This window comes from Megalops cyprinoides, chromosome 23 (assembly GCF_013368585.1).
Source record: "Megalops cyprinoides isolate fMegCyp1 chromosome 23, fMegCyp1.pri, whole genome shotgun sequence".
NCBI lineage: Eukaryota > Metazoa > Chordata > Actinopteri > Elopiformes > Megalopidae > Megalops > Megalops cyprinoides.
The window spans coordinates 5,313,459-5,329,439 of NC_050605.1; the positions used below are offsets into that span (position 1 = coordinate 5,313,459).

Sequence of the window (15,981 nt, forward strand, 5' to 3'; positions counted from 1 at the left end):
GTTCCTTGTCCAGGTTCTTGTCATCTATAGACTAGACTACTGCAATGCTCTCTTGGCTGGCCTACCTGCATGCACCATTAAGGCTCTGCAGCTGATACAGAACGCGATGGCGAGTCAATGAACCAAAGAGGGCCCATGTTACACCTCTCTTTGCCAGCATCACGTTCAAGAACATCTGACGAACATCTGACGAAACTGCACCCACCTATCACTACTACAAGTCTATGTTCCCTCCTGACCACTACGCTCTGCTACCGAACGGCAACTGGTGGACCCGTCACATTGCGGCACAAAATCACTTCGCAGAACCTTCTCCGCCGTTGTCCCCCGATGGCGGAATGAACTTCCTTTTCTTGTGTTGTACTCTACCTCACTTGTAAGCTGCTTTGGATAAAAGCGTCTGCCAAGCGAATACATGTAAATGTAAGAAGGTACCATTCAAGCAGCTGTGTTGAGCTTGCCTACGGTCAGTGGGATAGACAATCAAGCCCGAAACCAAACTCCAGTGATGTTCCATTAAGTAGCTCGGGTTACCACAAAGTACCTAGCTCTATTTTGTAATTATTCATTTTGCTTTGTACTGATCATCAATGGTAGGCAGGTTCCATCAGTGCACTGTATTTCCCTCTACCATCTACGACCACCCTTGTATAGTATGGCTTCAACTTTGGCTCTTTACCTGCTGTTTAGTCACTTCCTTTGAGTGTGGCAGATGAGTTTCTTCAGAGGCCCAAGGTCCCTCATGGCATCAGCATCTACAGTCCTGTGGTAAATACCACCTGACTTGACTTGTTTGTAGAGCCCTCGTCTGTACATACAATAAATATGACAAATAGCCAGTATTTCTCCCCTTAAATAGCGGATTCAAAGTAAGATTCACAGCAACCTCTAGCAATGAGGGCTGGAGTTATATCCCCAAAATAACTGCTTAACTGGTGAAACTTAATAAATGTGTATGTCAGTCTCAGGATGAGAACACACACCTAAAGAAACCGGTTTCAAAGCCATAATTTGCAGAGCTGAACTTGGGGCTTTTTAGCATGTCCCAAAGGAGACGTAGCACAATGCAGAACTCACTGTTACTCAGGTTGTGACGTACATTACAAAGTGGCAACTGCAGATCATACATTAGTGGAAGCAATTCTCATGGGGAAAAACGCTGGCTGGATATGTTGGGACAACTAAGCAGTGAATCTTCGGACATTACAGGATTTAAGAACAAGATCAAAACTGAGGGGCCTCAGTTCAAAGAGCAACAAAATCATTTCACCATTTTATTCAGCTCTGTGTTGAATTCTGCTATAGCTGTGATTGGGAGATCACGACTCCTTATTGACTAAAGCTCAGTCAGACATGAGACACTTTGAGCGCTGAAGAGATCGGTCTTAAAACTGATTCTTTAATGCAGGGGGCTCACAGCAGGCCTCTTGTGTTGCTTTGTGTAAACTCCCTTTCCTTGGTGAAATCTGCTTTGAGAGCCATCTTGAATATTTACTTTTTTTACTTCCAGGGCAATAGACATGACAGAAATGCATCTAGTGTTTTCCTTTCCTCCACCTTTGGTTGTGATAACCATCATTCTCACGGCTGGTCTTCTGCTCTGCCTCGGCAGTGCCATCCTTGTCTGGAGACAGTCCATCCACAGACAGTCTCTATATTGACCCCAGTCAGCTCAATGCAATTCACACTTAAAAGTCAGCCTCCGTCTTTGCCAGAGCTGTATGTGATGTGATTTGTTGGCTTGTTATGAATATTCCTGAGGGGGCTGTGGTCTAAAACAGAATCTTCAGAGTTAACATGGCAATACAACCAGTGGCAGAACCTACATGCAAACGTCCCTGGGAAGGCAGTAGTTGAATAATTTGGTTGTAACACAGAATATCTGTTATGTCTGTCTCGCTGGTCCCCCACTGACCCACAAGACAACTGGAAATAGTTTTCCTGTGACATCAGCATTGTGACACACTAAGGTAGTTAGAAATTCTATTTGCAAATTAAAACAACTTCTGTCATACCAGTGGTGGATACCACGTTTAGAACACCTTCAACAAAGCACTCAGATAAAATATTGCAATAAATGCACAATCTGTGGACTGCTGAATAGGCTAAATATTCATTTTTTATTTTTAAAAACCATACACATTACTCGACAAGTTTCAAATGTAAATCGAATCACGATAACCATTTACATTGCTCAAGATAAACAGACATGAAGTACTTTATTTCCAAATGTTAAAGATAATAATAAAAAAAATAATAATCCATAAAACAGATGGATAAACATTCATTCCTCTTACAGGAAGATGCTAAAGAATAAAGTTTTTATGGATTCTTTTTTTCCCTCCATTTCTCGCTTTTTGCAAACTCAAGCTGCTTTTTTTTTTATTTGTAAAACAAGGAAAACACAATTGAATCCCATTATAAATTTGTGAGTGAGCCTACGGAAACTCGGGTCTCGTTTCTCCTCGTCCGCCTCCCCCTCCCCCCCCAAAATCATCTGAACGTTCCCTTTTAAGGGGGGCGAACGGGTGCTCGGACCCTGCCATCTGTGCCTGAACCCTGCTGCCAAAAAAACAAATGCAACCCACGTGGTGAACAAGCCATTTTCACAACAATGATTAAAAAATAAAAACGTAGTATTTTGACGGCAGGCTTGCACAAAAGCCCACCTCTGACTCATACTATTGCCACCCTGAGAAAAATATTCCTAAACAGAACCGTAATAACCCTTCTCGACCCCAGACCCCCTCCCCCACCCCCTCCAAAAGACATAGTTGTGTTGATACCCCAAAAAACTCTGGTTCTGTAGGCTGCAAGTTAACATCTGCATTTCCATAAAAAATACAAAGGTACATTTTACATGGTCGTGTGTATCAAAGTTTTCCTTCGGGAGGTGTTATGAAATAAAGTACCCTGTGCAATATTACCAGTGTATATCTATTTTTTTTCTCTTCTGCAAAAACTAATGTCAATTCTTTAGTGTTTCCAGTATATCAGGTGTTGATATTCTACAAACAATTTCAACGCAGCAACATTTCATGACTGTGACGGGAGTCACGTGGACTGAGAGGAAGAAAGAAAAAAATATATAGCTTTATTGGTTTTTTGATGTCAACAATCCATGACTTTTAAGGAAGTATTCAGTTTTTTTCTAAAAAGAAACCTTAAAAAAAAGAAATAAAAACTGAAAATAATCCACTCGCTTTATTTTTGACCAAGACAACATCACTAGCTAGAGACATAATTCTGAGGTTAAAATGCTCTCTCTTCTGGGCTTTAAAATTTAACATTGTTATTTGACTCAATCCTTTTCTAAGCCTGAGTAAACAAAAGTGAATATTGTCCATTGGCAGGGCCAGACACTGCAGAATGAAAGCTGAACCACTTCACCGTGAAGCCGGTGGGTTTTTCACCTTTTTTTTTTTTTAAGTCCTGTATCTTCAGAGTAGAAAAATAAGGGATTGTCTCGTGACCCTCAGGGAAGCTGGTCAGCTGACACCCGCGCTCCTTCAGAGATCGAACCCTCAGCGGTGGAGGCTCCAGTGGTGGACTTCTGTGTGTTTACATCACCTAAATGTCCCAATTTAAAGAACCCCCCCCCACCCCACTCCCCCCAATCCACTGACTGAAATATGAGAGATGGGAACTTAACTGGGTTCCCACAAATGCCACAAACTTAACTTTAACTTTTGAAAATATTTTTAAAGCAATGCAGTAGGACATATTTATAGAAATGTAAATGGACAGAGGCTATTGTCCCTTTCCACTCCATCCTTCCCTTCCCAAACAGACTACAACACCTCTGCTCATCGCTAAACAAGCCTTAGTGTTATCTATTTGGCTATAAGGATCTATTTATCTACAAATATTTAACAAATAAAACTTGCAGGCAAAAATAGTTCAGTTTCAATAGAAACACCCTTTTTTTCCTGAAAATACAGCAGTATCTGAAACATTGCTCTCGCTCTCTTTACCTCGCACGCCCCACCCCGCCCCACCCCGCCCCCTCTGTCTGCCTCACTCATCAGGAAGCTTCTTCACCTACAAACGCATGAAAAAAAAAAAGTATCTACAAACCATGTAAACAGACCTGCTTTTCTGAGACCATAAATAATTCAAAATATTAACAGGCAATAATAGAAGAAAATGAAAGTGTTCCGACGGGCGGGGGCTGGAGAGAGCGCGGTGCGTCCGCCAGTCCAGAGGAAGCCCACACGCCTTCTCGTGCGTCACCGCTGATCTTCCATCGCGAGGAGAAACGCCTCCCCCAACCTCACCTCCCCTCCCCCCCTTTTTTCCAATAAAATGATACAAAAAAAAAATAACAGGTCACTTTTAATCCCAGTTTATACAAGTCCCTCCTCTTTTGCTGTAAAATATTTATCAGGGAGGGAGGGGTGGAAACAAAGTGCCCTCTGCGTTTGGGAGGGATATTTAAAAAAAAAAAAAAAGTGACAGCGAAAACCAAACCCTACATTCCGACGAATGCCTGCTTCTCGTTTCAGTCCGGTGGCGGCCGGGCTTTTGGAGGACGCTCCCATCTCCCTCCATCCCCTCCCCTCCCCCCCTCCACGGCGCTGTCCCCCCCCGAAGCCTGCTCTGCTACGTGGGAAAGAGAGGCGGCCCGGCACGGGCGGGATCAGAGGGAGGTCTCCAGGCTGTGGAGGGGGCTGCCCGGCGCCAGGGGGCTGCCCACCTTGCCGCTCTCCAGGAGGAGGTGGAGGCCGCTGCTGTCCACGGCGTTATTGTTCTTGTTGGGCGAGGGCGGGGGCGTGGAGACGCGGGGGGACGAGGAGTTGCGCTTGGTGGGGGCGTCGTCCTCGGCGTCCGTGTCGTCGATGAGGGGGATGTGGGGCTCCGAGTCCTCTATCCGGAACTCCGGGTGGGTCATGAAGTTGTGGATGGAGCTGCGAGACTCTGGCTTCTCCAGCCCCTCATAGGGGGACAGGGAACTGCGGAATGCGTTCACCACCCGGATCTGCGGGGAGGAGGGGGGAGGGGGGGCGAGAGTGACACAATTAACACCGCGCCGTGGTGGCAGCTTCCAGTCAGTCCAGTTTGCATTTTAAACAGAGGTTAACCGACAGTGTATGGACAACACAGGGCTTGTTTTAGTGGTTAAATTGCGGTGAGTTTGGGCACCAAAACCACATGACAGCTGGGCGAATGCTGAGAAACGTGCAGTATGCAACGAGCACAAAGACCAGGAGAAACGCGTGACAAAAACCTTTACCCTGCGTCTCCCTCCGAGCGGCGGGAGAGCACTCAAGACGGGACACGGGTCACATCTAACTTCCAATCGCAGGCTTTCAAAACACACGGCACGACCAAAAATCCTCCGCAACCTTCACATATCCTTTTATTTGCACAAAAAAAACCCCTCTTACCCTCTCGCCCTGTTATTCAAAATGCAAAAACCCAGATGCAAAGAGAGAGAGAGAGAACCACAGATCCACAAAAGGACAAAGCCGAACACATGAGGTCATCTGTCACCATGCTTGGAGGAGGGGTTGGGGTCAGTCACTTGATTATGTCGTGGAAAAACAAACTGGAGAAGCCAAGCAGACCTAAAGCTTTGCAGCACAGTAAAACTCACAATGAGCAGAGACTGACCCATGCAGAGCGACACTACCTTCGCTTCAATAGCTGTAAACCTTTGAGTATAGCCCATGACACATTTCACAGAATCTAAGGAGGAACACGTTTCAGTCAGTATTAATCGTGTACGTTTGGCCACGTCAGTGGCTTGAACATAGTGCATGATAGGAAGACCTTATAGGTGAACAGACAGGCTGTGGGCGTTAGCCGCACAGCACCTGGGAGAAAAACATGTATAAACAAGAAACAGTGAGTCAGTTTACAAAAACATGTATACACAGAAGGCAAATCTTGCTTCCTAGTGCAGACCCTAAAAGAGAAGGGTAGAGAGGGTTATTAGAGGGAAGAATGATCTTTCCACATTGACTGATCAGTGAAACAATGCTTTGTAGTGTGTGTGTGTGTGTGTGTGTGTGTGTGTAAGAGAAAGAGCGCATGTTTGCGCGTGTGTGTGTGAGAGAGAGAGAGAGAGAGCATGTTTGCGTGTATGTGTGTGTGGGAGAGAGAGTGTGTGTGTGTGTGTGTAAGAGAGAAAGAGCGCATGTTTGCGTGTGTGTGTGTGTGTGTGTGTGTGTGTGTGTAAGAGAAAGAGCACATGTTTGTGTGTGTGTGTGTGTGTCAGAGAGAGAGAGAGAATGAGTGTGTGTGTATATGAGAGCGAGACAGAGAGAGCATGTTTGCGTGTATGTGTGTGTGGGAAAGAGAGTGTGTGTGTGTAAGAGAGAGAAAGAGCGCATGTTTGCGTGTGTGTGTGTGTGTGTGCGCGCGTGTGTGTGGGACTGCTGTTCCACGCAGGGTGCAGTCCCACCCTGTACCCCATGCCTGCCAGGTTTGGCACTGGTCCCCCGTGGTGTTCTCAAGGATAATAAGGCAGCTAACACATCTGAATGCGTGTTCACAGCTATTCTCTTTCACAGCATTTTCGCACTGCACTCACAGGCAGCGCAGCAATGTGCCTGTAGCACATGCGCTGGGGAAGAAGGCCTTTGCCTGACCAGCTGAACACACATCTTTATTCAACCAGCCTTCATTCTTCACGCAAGACTGAAACATAGCTATGACATTACAGTGCAGTCACAGAAATGGCTGCTAATGCACTCTCAAACTAACTCAAGGCACCATGGAGGATGAGCTGAATGAAGGCTGTTACAGAGTGTACCCATCAGTTTCATAAGAGCTGGGAGGAAACAGAAATCACACGGAGAGCAGAGAATGGATATCACACAGATAGCAGAGAATGGATATTACACAGCAGAGAATAGATTCCACATGGATAGCAGAAAATGGATATCACACGGATAGCAGAGAATAGATAATACACGGACAGGAGAGAATGGATATCACACGGATAGCAGAGAATGAATATCACACGGATAGCACAGAATAGATATCACACGGATAGCACAGAATAGATATCACACGGATAGCAGAGAATGGATATCACACGGATAGCAGAGAATAGATAATACACGGACAGGAGAGAATGGATATCACACGGATAGCAGAGAATGAATATCACACAGATAGCAGAGAATAGATTCCACATGGATAGCAGAGAATGGATATCTCACGGATAGCAGAGAATGGATATCACACGGATAGCAGAAGGTGGATATCACACGGATAGCAGAGAATGGATATCACACAGATAGCAGAGAATAGATTCCATATGGATAGGAGAGAATGAATATTACACAGAAGACAGCAGAGAACAGATCTCACACCAACGACAGCAGAGAATGGATATCACACAGATGACAGCGAGAAACAGTTATCACGTTGATACCAACACGGTTTCTTGGAGACAGATGAAGTGAGAGAGAACTTTGTTTCAGAAAGGGGCAAAAATCCCTTCTGAGCACACTATGTCAGAAAATCCCACACCCATTCACAGTGAGACAGGGAGACAGAGAAGCCCCTGTTCAACCACATCTGCAGCATCTCGGCCACCGTTACGACAGGGAAGTGACATCAGCTGCCACAACAGATGTACAGACACAGGAATTGCCTGTGCTGCCAGCTGAACGAAACAGTCATTACAACACACACGGATAAACATTTTTCACATTCACATAAACCCACAGTTCCTTTTTTTTTTTCACCTCGAGAACAATTTTAGTCCTGTGAACATGGGCGTATACTCAAAAAATTTACACATTTACTAGCTGCCACAGACCCACGAAAGCTGGGGACCAGGGTACAGTGCAGCAGCTGCGAACAGAACGGGCACAAAGCCTATTGAGTTAACCCCCCCCACGCCCACCCTCACCCCCCCCCCCAACCACACCACCGCCCACAAGATATCTAGCGAAAGCGAAAAAAAAAATAAAACACAAAAAACAAACTGCCGACAAAAAACCTGGAGGACGCGTGACCTTGTTAAAGAATTCACATTTATAAATACAGTACACACTGGTAATGTGTAGCAGCCATTATGGAGAATGTGCGTTTTTTTTTTTTTTTTTTTTGGACGTAGAGGAACATTAGGAGAGAATGAGAGTAGGTTAGGCGCGCGTGGAAACAGGGAAAAACGTTAATGTCATGCACTAAGAAACACGCACTCACACCCCACAGTGGTAGCAGCAGTGCTGGCGGGAGTAGCGGCAGTAGAATAGGCTACATGTGTAGGGCTAGAAACATTGGTTACATCGTGCTGTTGGCTGGTGCTGGAGGCTTGCCGTCTGAGGGCCCCCTGAAAGGAAGCTCCGCTCTGGAAAGCACTCACTACATCCATCTGCAAGGAACCAAGAGAGCGGGAGAGCTGTCTGAGAGAGAACAGAGGAAGGCCACACAAACGGCAGAAGAGCAGAGGACAGAGAAAGGCACTCTGGAGCTGGGTCTGACCCCGGCCTCGCGCCCGAGGATAACCGGGCCTGGATCCCTTCGACATCCTTAGCTTTGGCTAACCGCTAAAGGCGAGTGTTCCTTCGCTTGCTTCACAAACTTAGCTTGGCGAGTTCAAAATTAATTTGAAAAACTGTGCCTGTCCTGGAAAAAGCGACACTTTGGACTTAGGCGTTAGTCGAAGTTAAGGATGCACTTGACTCGAATCCAGGCATTCTTTCTGCATTTTCGCTTCCAGATCTGGCTGTATACCGGTGTGGAGTCTGCCTGCTCTACGACCACCTGGAGTTAGTGATGGCGTCATGTGGAATGGAGTTTGCGTGCAGTGGGGAAAATGGGTTACTTTTCCAATTTGTTTGAATGAACTTCAATGTCAAGGTACATGTCTTAATTCAAACTCAGTATTAGCCCATACTGAACATTAACTACACAAAAAAGTCAGGTAATGTATTTTTCATATTCATCAAGGGCTGTAAAAGTCTATGAAGAGGGCCAGATCATCTGTGGTGACATGATTTAAATATAAATGTGGAGGTTCGCTGATTTAAACGTGTCCTCTCGAGGCGGAGGCCTGAGTAAGGACTACGGCTGTACTGGTCAGTGCCAGGGTTATCAGGACACAGGGCGGATAGAGCTCAGACTGAGGGCTTATGGCACAAGTTGCTCCAGAGGTCAAGCTGGAAGAAGAGTGGGGGCAGGGAGAGTTAAGAACAGAAGAACGAAGAGTCCGGTTTAAGGCCACTCCCGGGGTCGCGGAGACGGTCGCGGTGCGGTCAGGGGCACCGTACCTGAGTCTGGATCCGGTTGAGCCCCCTGAACCACAAGATCTGACCGCGGCGCAGCTCGCGCTCCGCGTGGTCGATCTCATCCAGGTCGTCCATGTCCTCCAGCTCCTCGTCCGGGATCTCCTCCTTCTGGGTGCCGTGGCCCGCCGTCTTCAGGAACTTCAGCCGGCTCGTGGGGATGGAGGAGATGACCTGTCAGGGAGGAAGGGTGTATCAGTGCAGGAGGAACGGGATCACGCTGTCGCCTCGTACAGGAGTGAAAGGATCACTCTCTGTGATCATACAGGGAGGAACTGGATCACGCTCTCGCGGCATATAGGAGTGAAAGGATCACTCTCTATGATCATACAGGAACATGATCACGCTGTCGCCTCGTACAGGAGTGAAAGGATTACTCTCTGTGATCATACAGGGAGGAACGGGATCACGCTGTCGCCTCGTACAGGAGTGAAAGGATCACTCTCTGTGATCACAGGATCACAGGGAGGATCACAGGGAGGAACAGGATCACACTATGGGCTCATACAGTGGAGAACAGGACCACACTATGGGCTAACGCAGGGGGGAACAGGACCACACTATGGGCTAACGCAGGGGGGAACAGGACCACACTATGGGCTAACGCAGGGGAGAACACAATCACAACCTGCTCATTCAGGGGAACAAGAACACACTGTGGTCAAATGGGAGAACAGGAATGGGATCCTGATATGGACTCAAAGGGGAAACAAGATCACCCTCTGGGCTCATACAGAGGGAGCAGGAATGGGCTCTGGGCATAAAACAGGAGAAACTGGATTGTGCTTTCAGCTAATATGGGGAGAACTAAGCTAACACTCTCAGTTCATGCAAGGGGAACAGTATCTCACACTGTGCTCACACGTTTTTTGGACTCATACAGGAGGAGCAGGAACAAGCTCTGGCTTAATACATGAAGAGCTAAAACACAACAACAGGTGCCCCGTGTACTTGGTAGCGGAAATAATTCAGCTGTGGGTGTAAGGTCACATTAGCAGCAGCACCGGCTCTTAAAGCTGTGCCTGACGGCGCTGTTTACCTCAGCCCGCCTTTCCAGAGCTTGTTTGTTTGCTGGGACGACTGATGCAACCTCCCGTTAATAACATTTTATAACCCGATATCCTCCAACAAGCCACTGAAAGATGACTTGATCCGGGGATGTTTTTTTTTTTACGATCCCGCCACAAGGGGGTGCACTTTCACCACCTGGTACGAACAGCTGACCTCACCCCGCTGCGGCTCGGCGAACGCATGGGGGGCTCAGCTGTGCAATTTTCAGAGGTGTCGCCGTGCGGTGCATCAAGCGCGCGCTCACCTGTCCCCACAGGAGGCAGCCCATGCCGAGGAAGACGCACCACAGCCACTGGTCGATGGTGAGTCCCACGCAGCTGAACGGCTTCCCCCCGAACTGCACGATGACGATCTGCAAGACACGGCAGCGCTGTCTGGAGGGTTCTTTGAAAGGGTGGCGATTGCACATTTCGGACGAGCGCCCTGGAATTGTCCTGTCACTCGATTGCGCTATTGAAGCTGAAAATCAGCACCGCTGCAGCTGAACTGAAAGCTGCTGCGCTCGGCGCGTGAACCCAGCAGGCAGGGAAAGGCCTCGGTGTGCGGGCGTACCTGGATGACGAACGTGCCGAACACGATGGAGCAGAAGATGAGGTTGTTGAAGATGCCGTCGAAGACGTTGCGCTCGCCGTGGATCTTGCGGGCGTTGATCTCGTTGAAGAGCTGCATCATGACGAAGGTGTTGAAGACGATGGTGTAGTGCTCGGACGGGGGCGAGTGCAGGGGCGTGTTCCTGCCGCTGTCGATGTCGAAGATCTTCTCACCTGCGGGGGGGGGGGGGGAGACCAGAGGGGTTTGGACGTGGTCATACCAGCACAGACTGGTAGCTGACCGGTAGCTGAACTACCACGCATGATAACATTGCTGGCGTTTGGAGAAATCCATTAAAAAACTCCAGCAGATCCTGAACAGAGCACTACACTGACCACGCTGGTGTAATGTACACGCATTAGAAGCATACGTAGGAGAGTGTGTGTGTGTGTGTGTGTGTGTGTGTGTGTCTGCCCCACAGATGTGAACACCAACTGCTGGACACCTCAAAGAAAAATGCCGCCTCCGTTGCCTTTTTCCAGGTAGCACGGATGGCTGAATGCACACCACGAAGTGAACACAGCCTGAAGCAATACAGCATGCCGCGCCTTTGTTAGCCGGAATGTTCTGGTTAGGTGTTGTGTAGTTTATCTGCGCTACCCCTCATTTAATCCCGTGCCGGTCGGTTCTCACGGCGAGCCTTGACAGCGTGCTGTGATAATGGAGTGATTGCTCAGAGGCGTCACTCGGTCCTTACCGGCGAACAGCAGGGTGAAGATGATGGTGAGCTGGTAGACGGCGTGGCCCAGGATGTTCTTCATCATGGTGCGGGAGATGAGGGGCTTGTTGCGGCCGTAGGGCTTCCTCAGCAGCAGGGACTCGGTGGGAGGCTCTGTGGCCAGGGCCAGCGAGGCGAAGGTGTCCATGATCAGGTTCACCCAGAGCATCTGCACCGCTTTGAGAGGGGAGTCCTGCAGGGGCGCGCACAGAGCATCGTTACGCTCATACACAGACATGGCCGTACACACATACACACACGCCGCATCCCGCACTGCAGACACACGAAGGTCACTGTCACTCCAGGTGCAGCGCACCGCTGAGAGGGCGGAGTCAGAGCTTTTTGGTTCACCGTCACGCCACTGCAGCGTGCGAACGACACATCAGGCACTGAGCGCAAGGCTTGCGTTTTCCGTGCTGACTCACCACAGTCCCTAGAGGGCACTCCGACCCCACACATCCCATCTTCCATCCGTGGACAACTCCCTCACACAAACAGGCACAGCACTAAACAGCCATCCATGTCCATTCTCTGGAGGATCACTGACTGATTTATCCTGCCTGTGTGAGAGGCTGATGCCTTTTCCTACTGACTCGGCCTGACCACCAAGCAAGCTATGCTAAACAGTTTTCCATGCTTCACTTTCAAATGCAAAAAAAGAGATGGAGCGAGCAGTAATGAAGCAAGCAGAGCACTCTGACATCAAACCACAGTTCGATTTTTGAGCACAATTTGCAGGGATGTGACTCATACTTGTTGGAGAGCTCCTTTTCCTCACACTTCATGACAGGCTCACACAGAACAGACATGATTTTATATAAGCCACTCATCATGGGAGAAACATATCTAAGCAGATTTTTAGTTGTAGTCCACAAACCCCCCCCCAAAAAGACCAAACAAAAACAAGATGACAACAGCCAACATGTTCTTGTGCATGACTTTCAAGTGCTAAATATATAATTAATAGCAGAATGTGAATTTAACATCCTGAAACTTCTTCGTTTCTTCTTTGTTGGAGTTTTGTAGGGATGAGCTCTTGTTTTGGGCCTGAGAGCTCTTCTCTCCATCCCCAGCCTCAGGCCTGCTCCCCCACGCACAGACACAGACTCAGACACACAGACACAGACACACAGACACACAGACCAGCCAGCGAGGGGGACTCTGACCTGCGTGATGCATGCGCCGGTGAAGGCCACGATCACGGCCACCACGTTCACCGTCAGCTGGAACTGCAGGAACTTGGAGATGCTGTCGTACACGTTCCGCCCCCACATCACCGCCTTGACGATGCTGCTGAAGTTGTCGTCCGTCAGGATGATGTCCGAGGCCTCTTTCGCCACATCTGTGCCGGCGATGCCCTGCAAGCACCAATTAGTGTCAGCACTGCGGGGCAGCACTTCTCTGTAAAACACCTATTATTCTCCACTGTGCTGAGCAGAAATGCCCTGCAAAGCCCGCACTCTTAAACACACTCTTAGCTGCAGGGAGTGCAGAACGGAAGAGACACACAATGCATTCACATACAATGCAACAGCTCCTTTTAACCCAAGGTGGAGCACATCATTCATACGCTGACGCATTTATCTGTGGAACGCTCGAAGGGAATCTTGGGTGTTCTTCTGAGAAGTGAGCCACACTTGACTGAAAAAAATAAACAGAAGGTCTACTGACTGAGCCTACCAGCTCATAATTTATTGCCCCTGAATGTAATATCATTTTAGTCTTCTGTTTGCAGTTCTTCTGTCCTTGCGCGCTCCACTCTTGAATTTTTTTTTTTATAACTCACTACTTTCCCCCACAGGAATGAATAAAGTATTTATCCATCTTAGTGCGTGCTTCCTGTGACCTACCAAACGCTTGGCCTTTTTAAAAAGCCACTGACGACTGGTAGCTCCATCTTGATAAAAATATTCAATGACAAATTTAAGGTCGAATATTGTTCATTTCCCCAGAAAAGTACTCCAGGTGCCCTTTAGACTGCATTAAGAGAGATAAAAGCATACCATGGCAAAGCCAACGTCTGCTTTCTTCAAGGCCGGGCCGTCGTTGGTGCCGTCCCCGGTGACCGCAACGACCTGCCTCTGTTCCACTACAGTGCTGTCGATTATACCTGCCAGACACATGAAAAATGTCAGTAAGACGCAAGCTTTGCACTGTCACTCATTCCAGCTGGTCACAGTTACAGACATTCAGTTAGACTGCAGCTCGTTTTAAAGATATTACATTTGACCTTGGAGAATTCTCAACCCACTAAATCCTACACATTTCATTGAAGAAAACACGTCTTCAATGAGGTCAGTAAGGTGTACTTTTCGTAAGAACAGCTGAGAACATTTGGTACCTCGAGACAAAAAAAAAAAAAAAAAAATCAATTCAGGACAGAAGTTCTCAGGGTACCTTTCACTAGCGTGTGTTTGTCTGTGGGGGAGGACCGCGCCAGCACCCGGAGCTTTGGCCATATCTTATCAATGCGCTCCTGTTCGATCTGAAAGGGAGGGGAGCAGCGCGTTAGTCCCGCTGCTGGTCTGAGACCAGCCGCCTTCCCCGTGTCGCTGCCGGCGAGCGCCCACCTCTCCCTTCTCGTTGCGGATCCTGCGGTTGAACTCCTTGCCCTCCATGCAGAGGAAGTCGTCGCCGGGCTGCAGGATGCCGCACTTGGTGGCGATGGCGCGCGCCGTGTTGATGTTGTCCCCGGTGACCATGCGCACGGTGATCCCGGCCCGCTGGCACTTCCGGATGGCATCTGGGACCTGTGCGGGGTGACACCATACCCTCTGCCAGAGCCCAAACATGGCGCACACCTTCCCCCTCCTATCCTCAGCTGGCCTGCCAACCTTTTTCGTTGTCTCATTTTAATTCTTTTTTTATTTTCAATCCCACAAGGCCTCCTGTAATGGCACACTTAGTTTGAAATAATCACTCAATCCGTGAGAGATTCCATTCTACCACCGGCGCAACAGAATGGAATCTGTATGTGAAAACCATAAACTACTTTCTTAAATCAATAGGCTTTCCTACTGTCATTTTCTCCACAGGAAGGAGAGCAAAACCAGCACACATGTAGAGTTAAACAAGACAGCGTATGAATCTGTAATTAAAATTAATTGAACCCAGCAGAGGGGAAAACAGAAGCAGCTTCATCAGTAGCCTTGAAGACGCATAGGCAGCAAGCAGCCCTCATGAGCATATGTGTGTGTGTGTGTGCATGCTCAGAGCACTGTAGAAAAGGCTTCTTCAGAAAATAGGACAATGTGTTAAAAACCAATTCCTCACAATTTATGGAGAACCTGACCCAAATGGTCTCTCACCTGGACTGACTTAATTTAATCAGTAACTGAAATGTGATGACTTGCTGGGTAGCAGAAGCGTCGGCATTCACAGCCAGATGTTGAATTAAAAAATCTCCTTTACTTGTTTTCAGTGCTAGAATCCTGACAAGTGGTTTTGTTAACAAGGGAAATGAAGTAGGAATTCACAGTAGTCTCTGTAGACCAGCTGCGGAAGGCCTGAGGGCTGGTCACTGGACACCTCTGACTGCACCAGCTGTGCAAAATGTCGGCTGTGCTCCTCCCAGGAGACCAAATTAAACCAGAGGCCAAACGACCCACTGTTTGCTGGTTAAAGGTTGTGAAAAAGAAACGTTTTTGTGGGAGAAACACAGGCTCCTAGGAAAAACATTAGCGCAGATTTCCAGCTATGGCTTTATATTTGCTTTATGTTTAGCCTGAACAAAGTGATAAAATTGTTCCTGTGAAATCTGGCCTGGAAGCCAAATTTTTGGATGCCTTCAGGGACAGATAAAACAGACTAATGCAGCAGCCTGCCTCCATGCAGTCCTACCATGTCTGCTCTCACCAAAGGAGACATTGTAGGATGTGTTTTACTCCAGTGGTTGGGCGTACCTCTGGTCGCACGGGGTCCTCGATGCCCACCACGCAGATGCAGATGAGGCTGGTCAGGATGTCGTTCTCGTTGTCCCAGTCGGGCTCGCCCTCGGAGGCGGGGAAGTCCCTGTAGGCCAGGCAGATGGTCCGCAGCCCCTCCGACGCCATGGGCTCGATCACCTTCTTCACCATGTCGTCCCGGTCCCGCGGCCTGAACACTTTTTCCTCGCCGTTCGCCGTCAGGATTTTACAACACCTGAAGGACAATCATGGAACCGATGAGGAAATTCACGGCGAGGCCAACAGCATGATCAAAAGGAGCGTTCAAGAGAAAGCCCAGGGACAGAGCTTTCTTGGATATCCCAAGAATTTTGCCAAACAGCATTTTGACAGCCACTTTAGCAGTGTGGGCCTGGTATCCAGTTAAACTTTTTCCCCCAGTTCCACTTTCAAATACTAGTTTTCCCAACCT

At 48.2% G+C, this 15,981-nt stretch overlaps 1 protein-coding gene across 4 annotated transcripts in view; it reads right to left on the reverse strand.

Moving 5' to 3' along the window:
* Window positions 1-4,586: 4,586 nt before the first annotated feature.
* The window catches only part of LOC118770107 (plasma membrane calcium-transporting ATPase 1), a 55,681-nt gene continuing 44,286 nt past the window's right edge, over window positions 4,587-15,981 (reverse strand). Inside the window, exons 12-22 of one of the 4 annotated variants that reach the window (XM_036517536.1) lie at window positions 15,528-15,765; window positions 14,196-14,375; window positions 14,023-14,110; window positions 13,629-13,735; window positions 12,792-12,983; window positions 11,605-11,818; window positions 10,869-11,080; window positions 10,561-10,668; window positions 9,231-9,419; window positions 8,246-8,332; window positions 4,587-4,978 (exon numbers count right to left, since the gene is read on the reverse strand). In XM_036517536.1, coding sequence (XP_036373429.1) covers window positions 4,640-4,978; window positions 8,246-8,332; window positions 9,231-9,419; window positions 10,561-10,668; window positions 10,869-11,080; window positions 11,605-11,818; window positions 12,792-12,983; window positions 13,629-13,735; window positions 14,023-14,110; window positions 14,196-14,375; window positions 15,528-15,765 — 1,954 coding nt within the window. In that variant the 3' untranslated portion in view covers window positions 4,587-4,639. Of the gene's footprint in view, window positions 4,979-8,163; window positions 8,333-9,230; window positions 9,420-10,560; window positions 10,669-10,868; window positions 11,081-11,604; window positions 11,819-12,791; window positions 12,984-13,628; window positions 13,736-14,022; window positions 14,111-14,195; window positions 14,376-15,527; window positions 15,766-15,981 lie in introns of all 4 variants that reach the window. The other 3 variants (XM_036517539.1, XM_036517538.1, XM_036517537.1) reach the window with 3 other exon arrangements.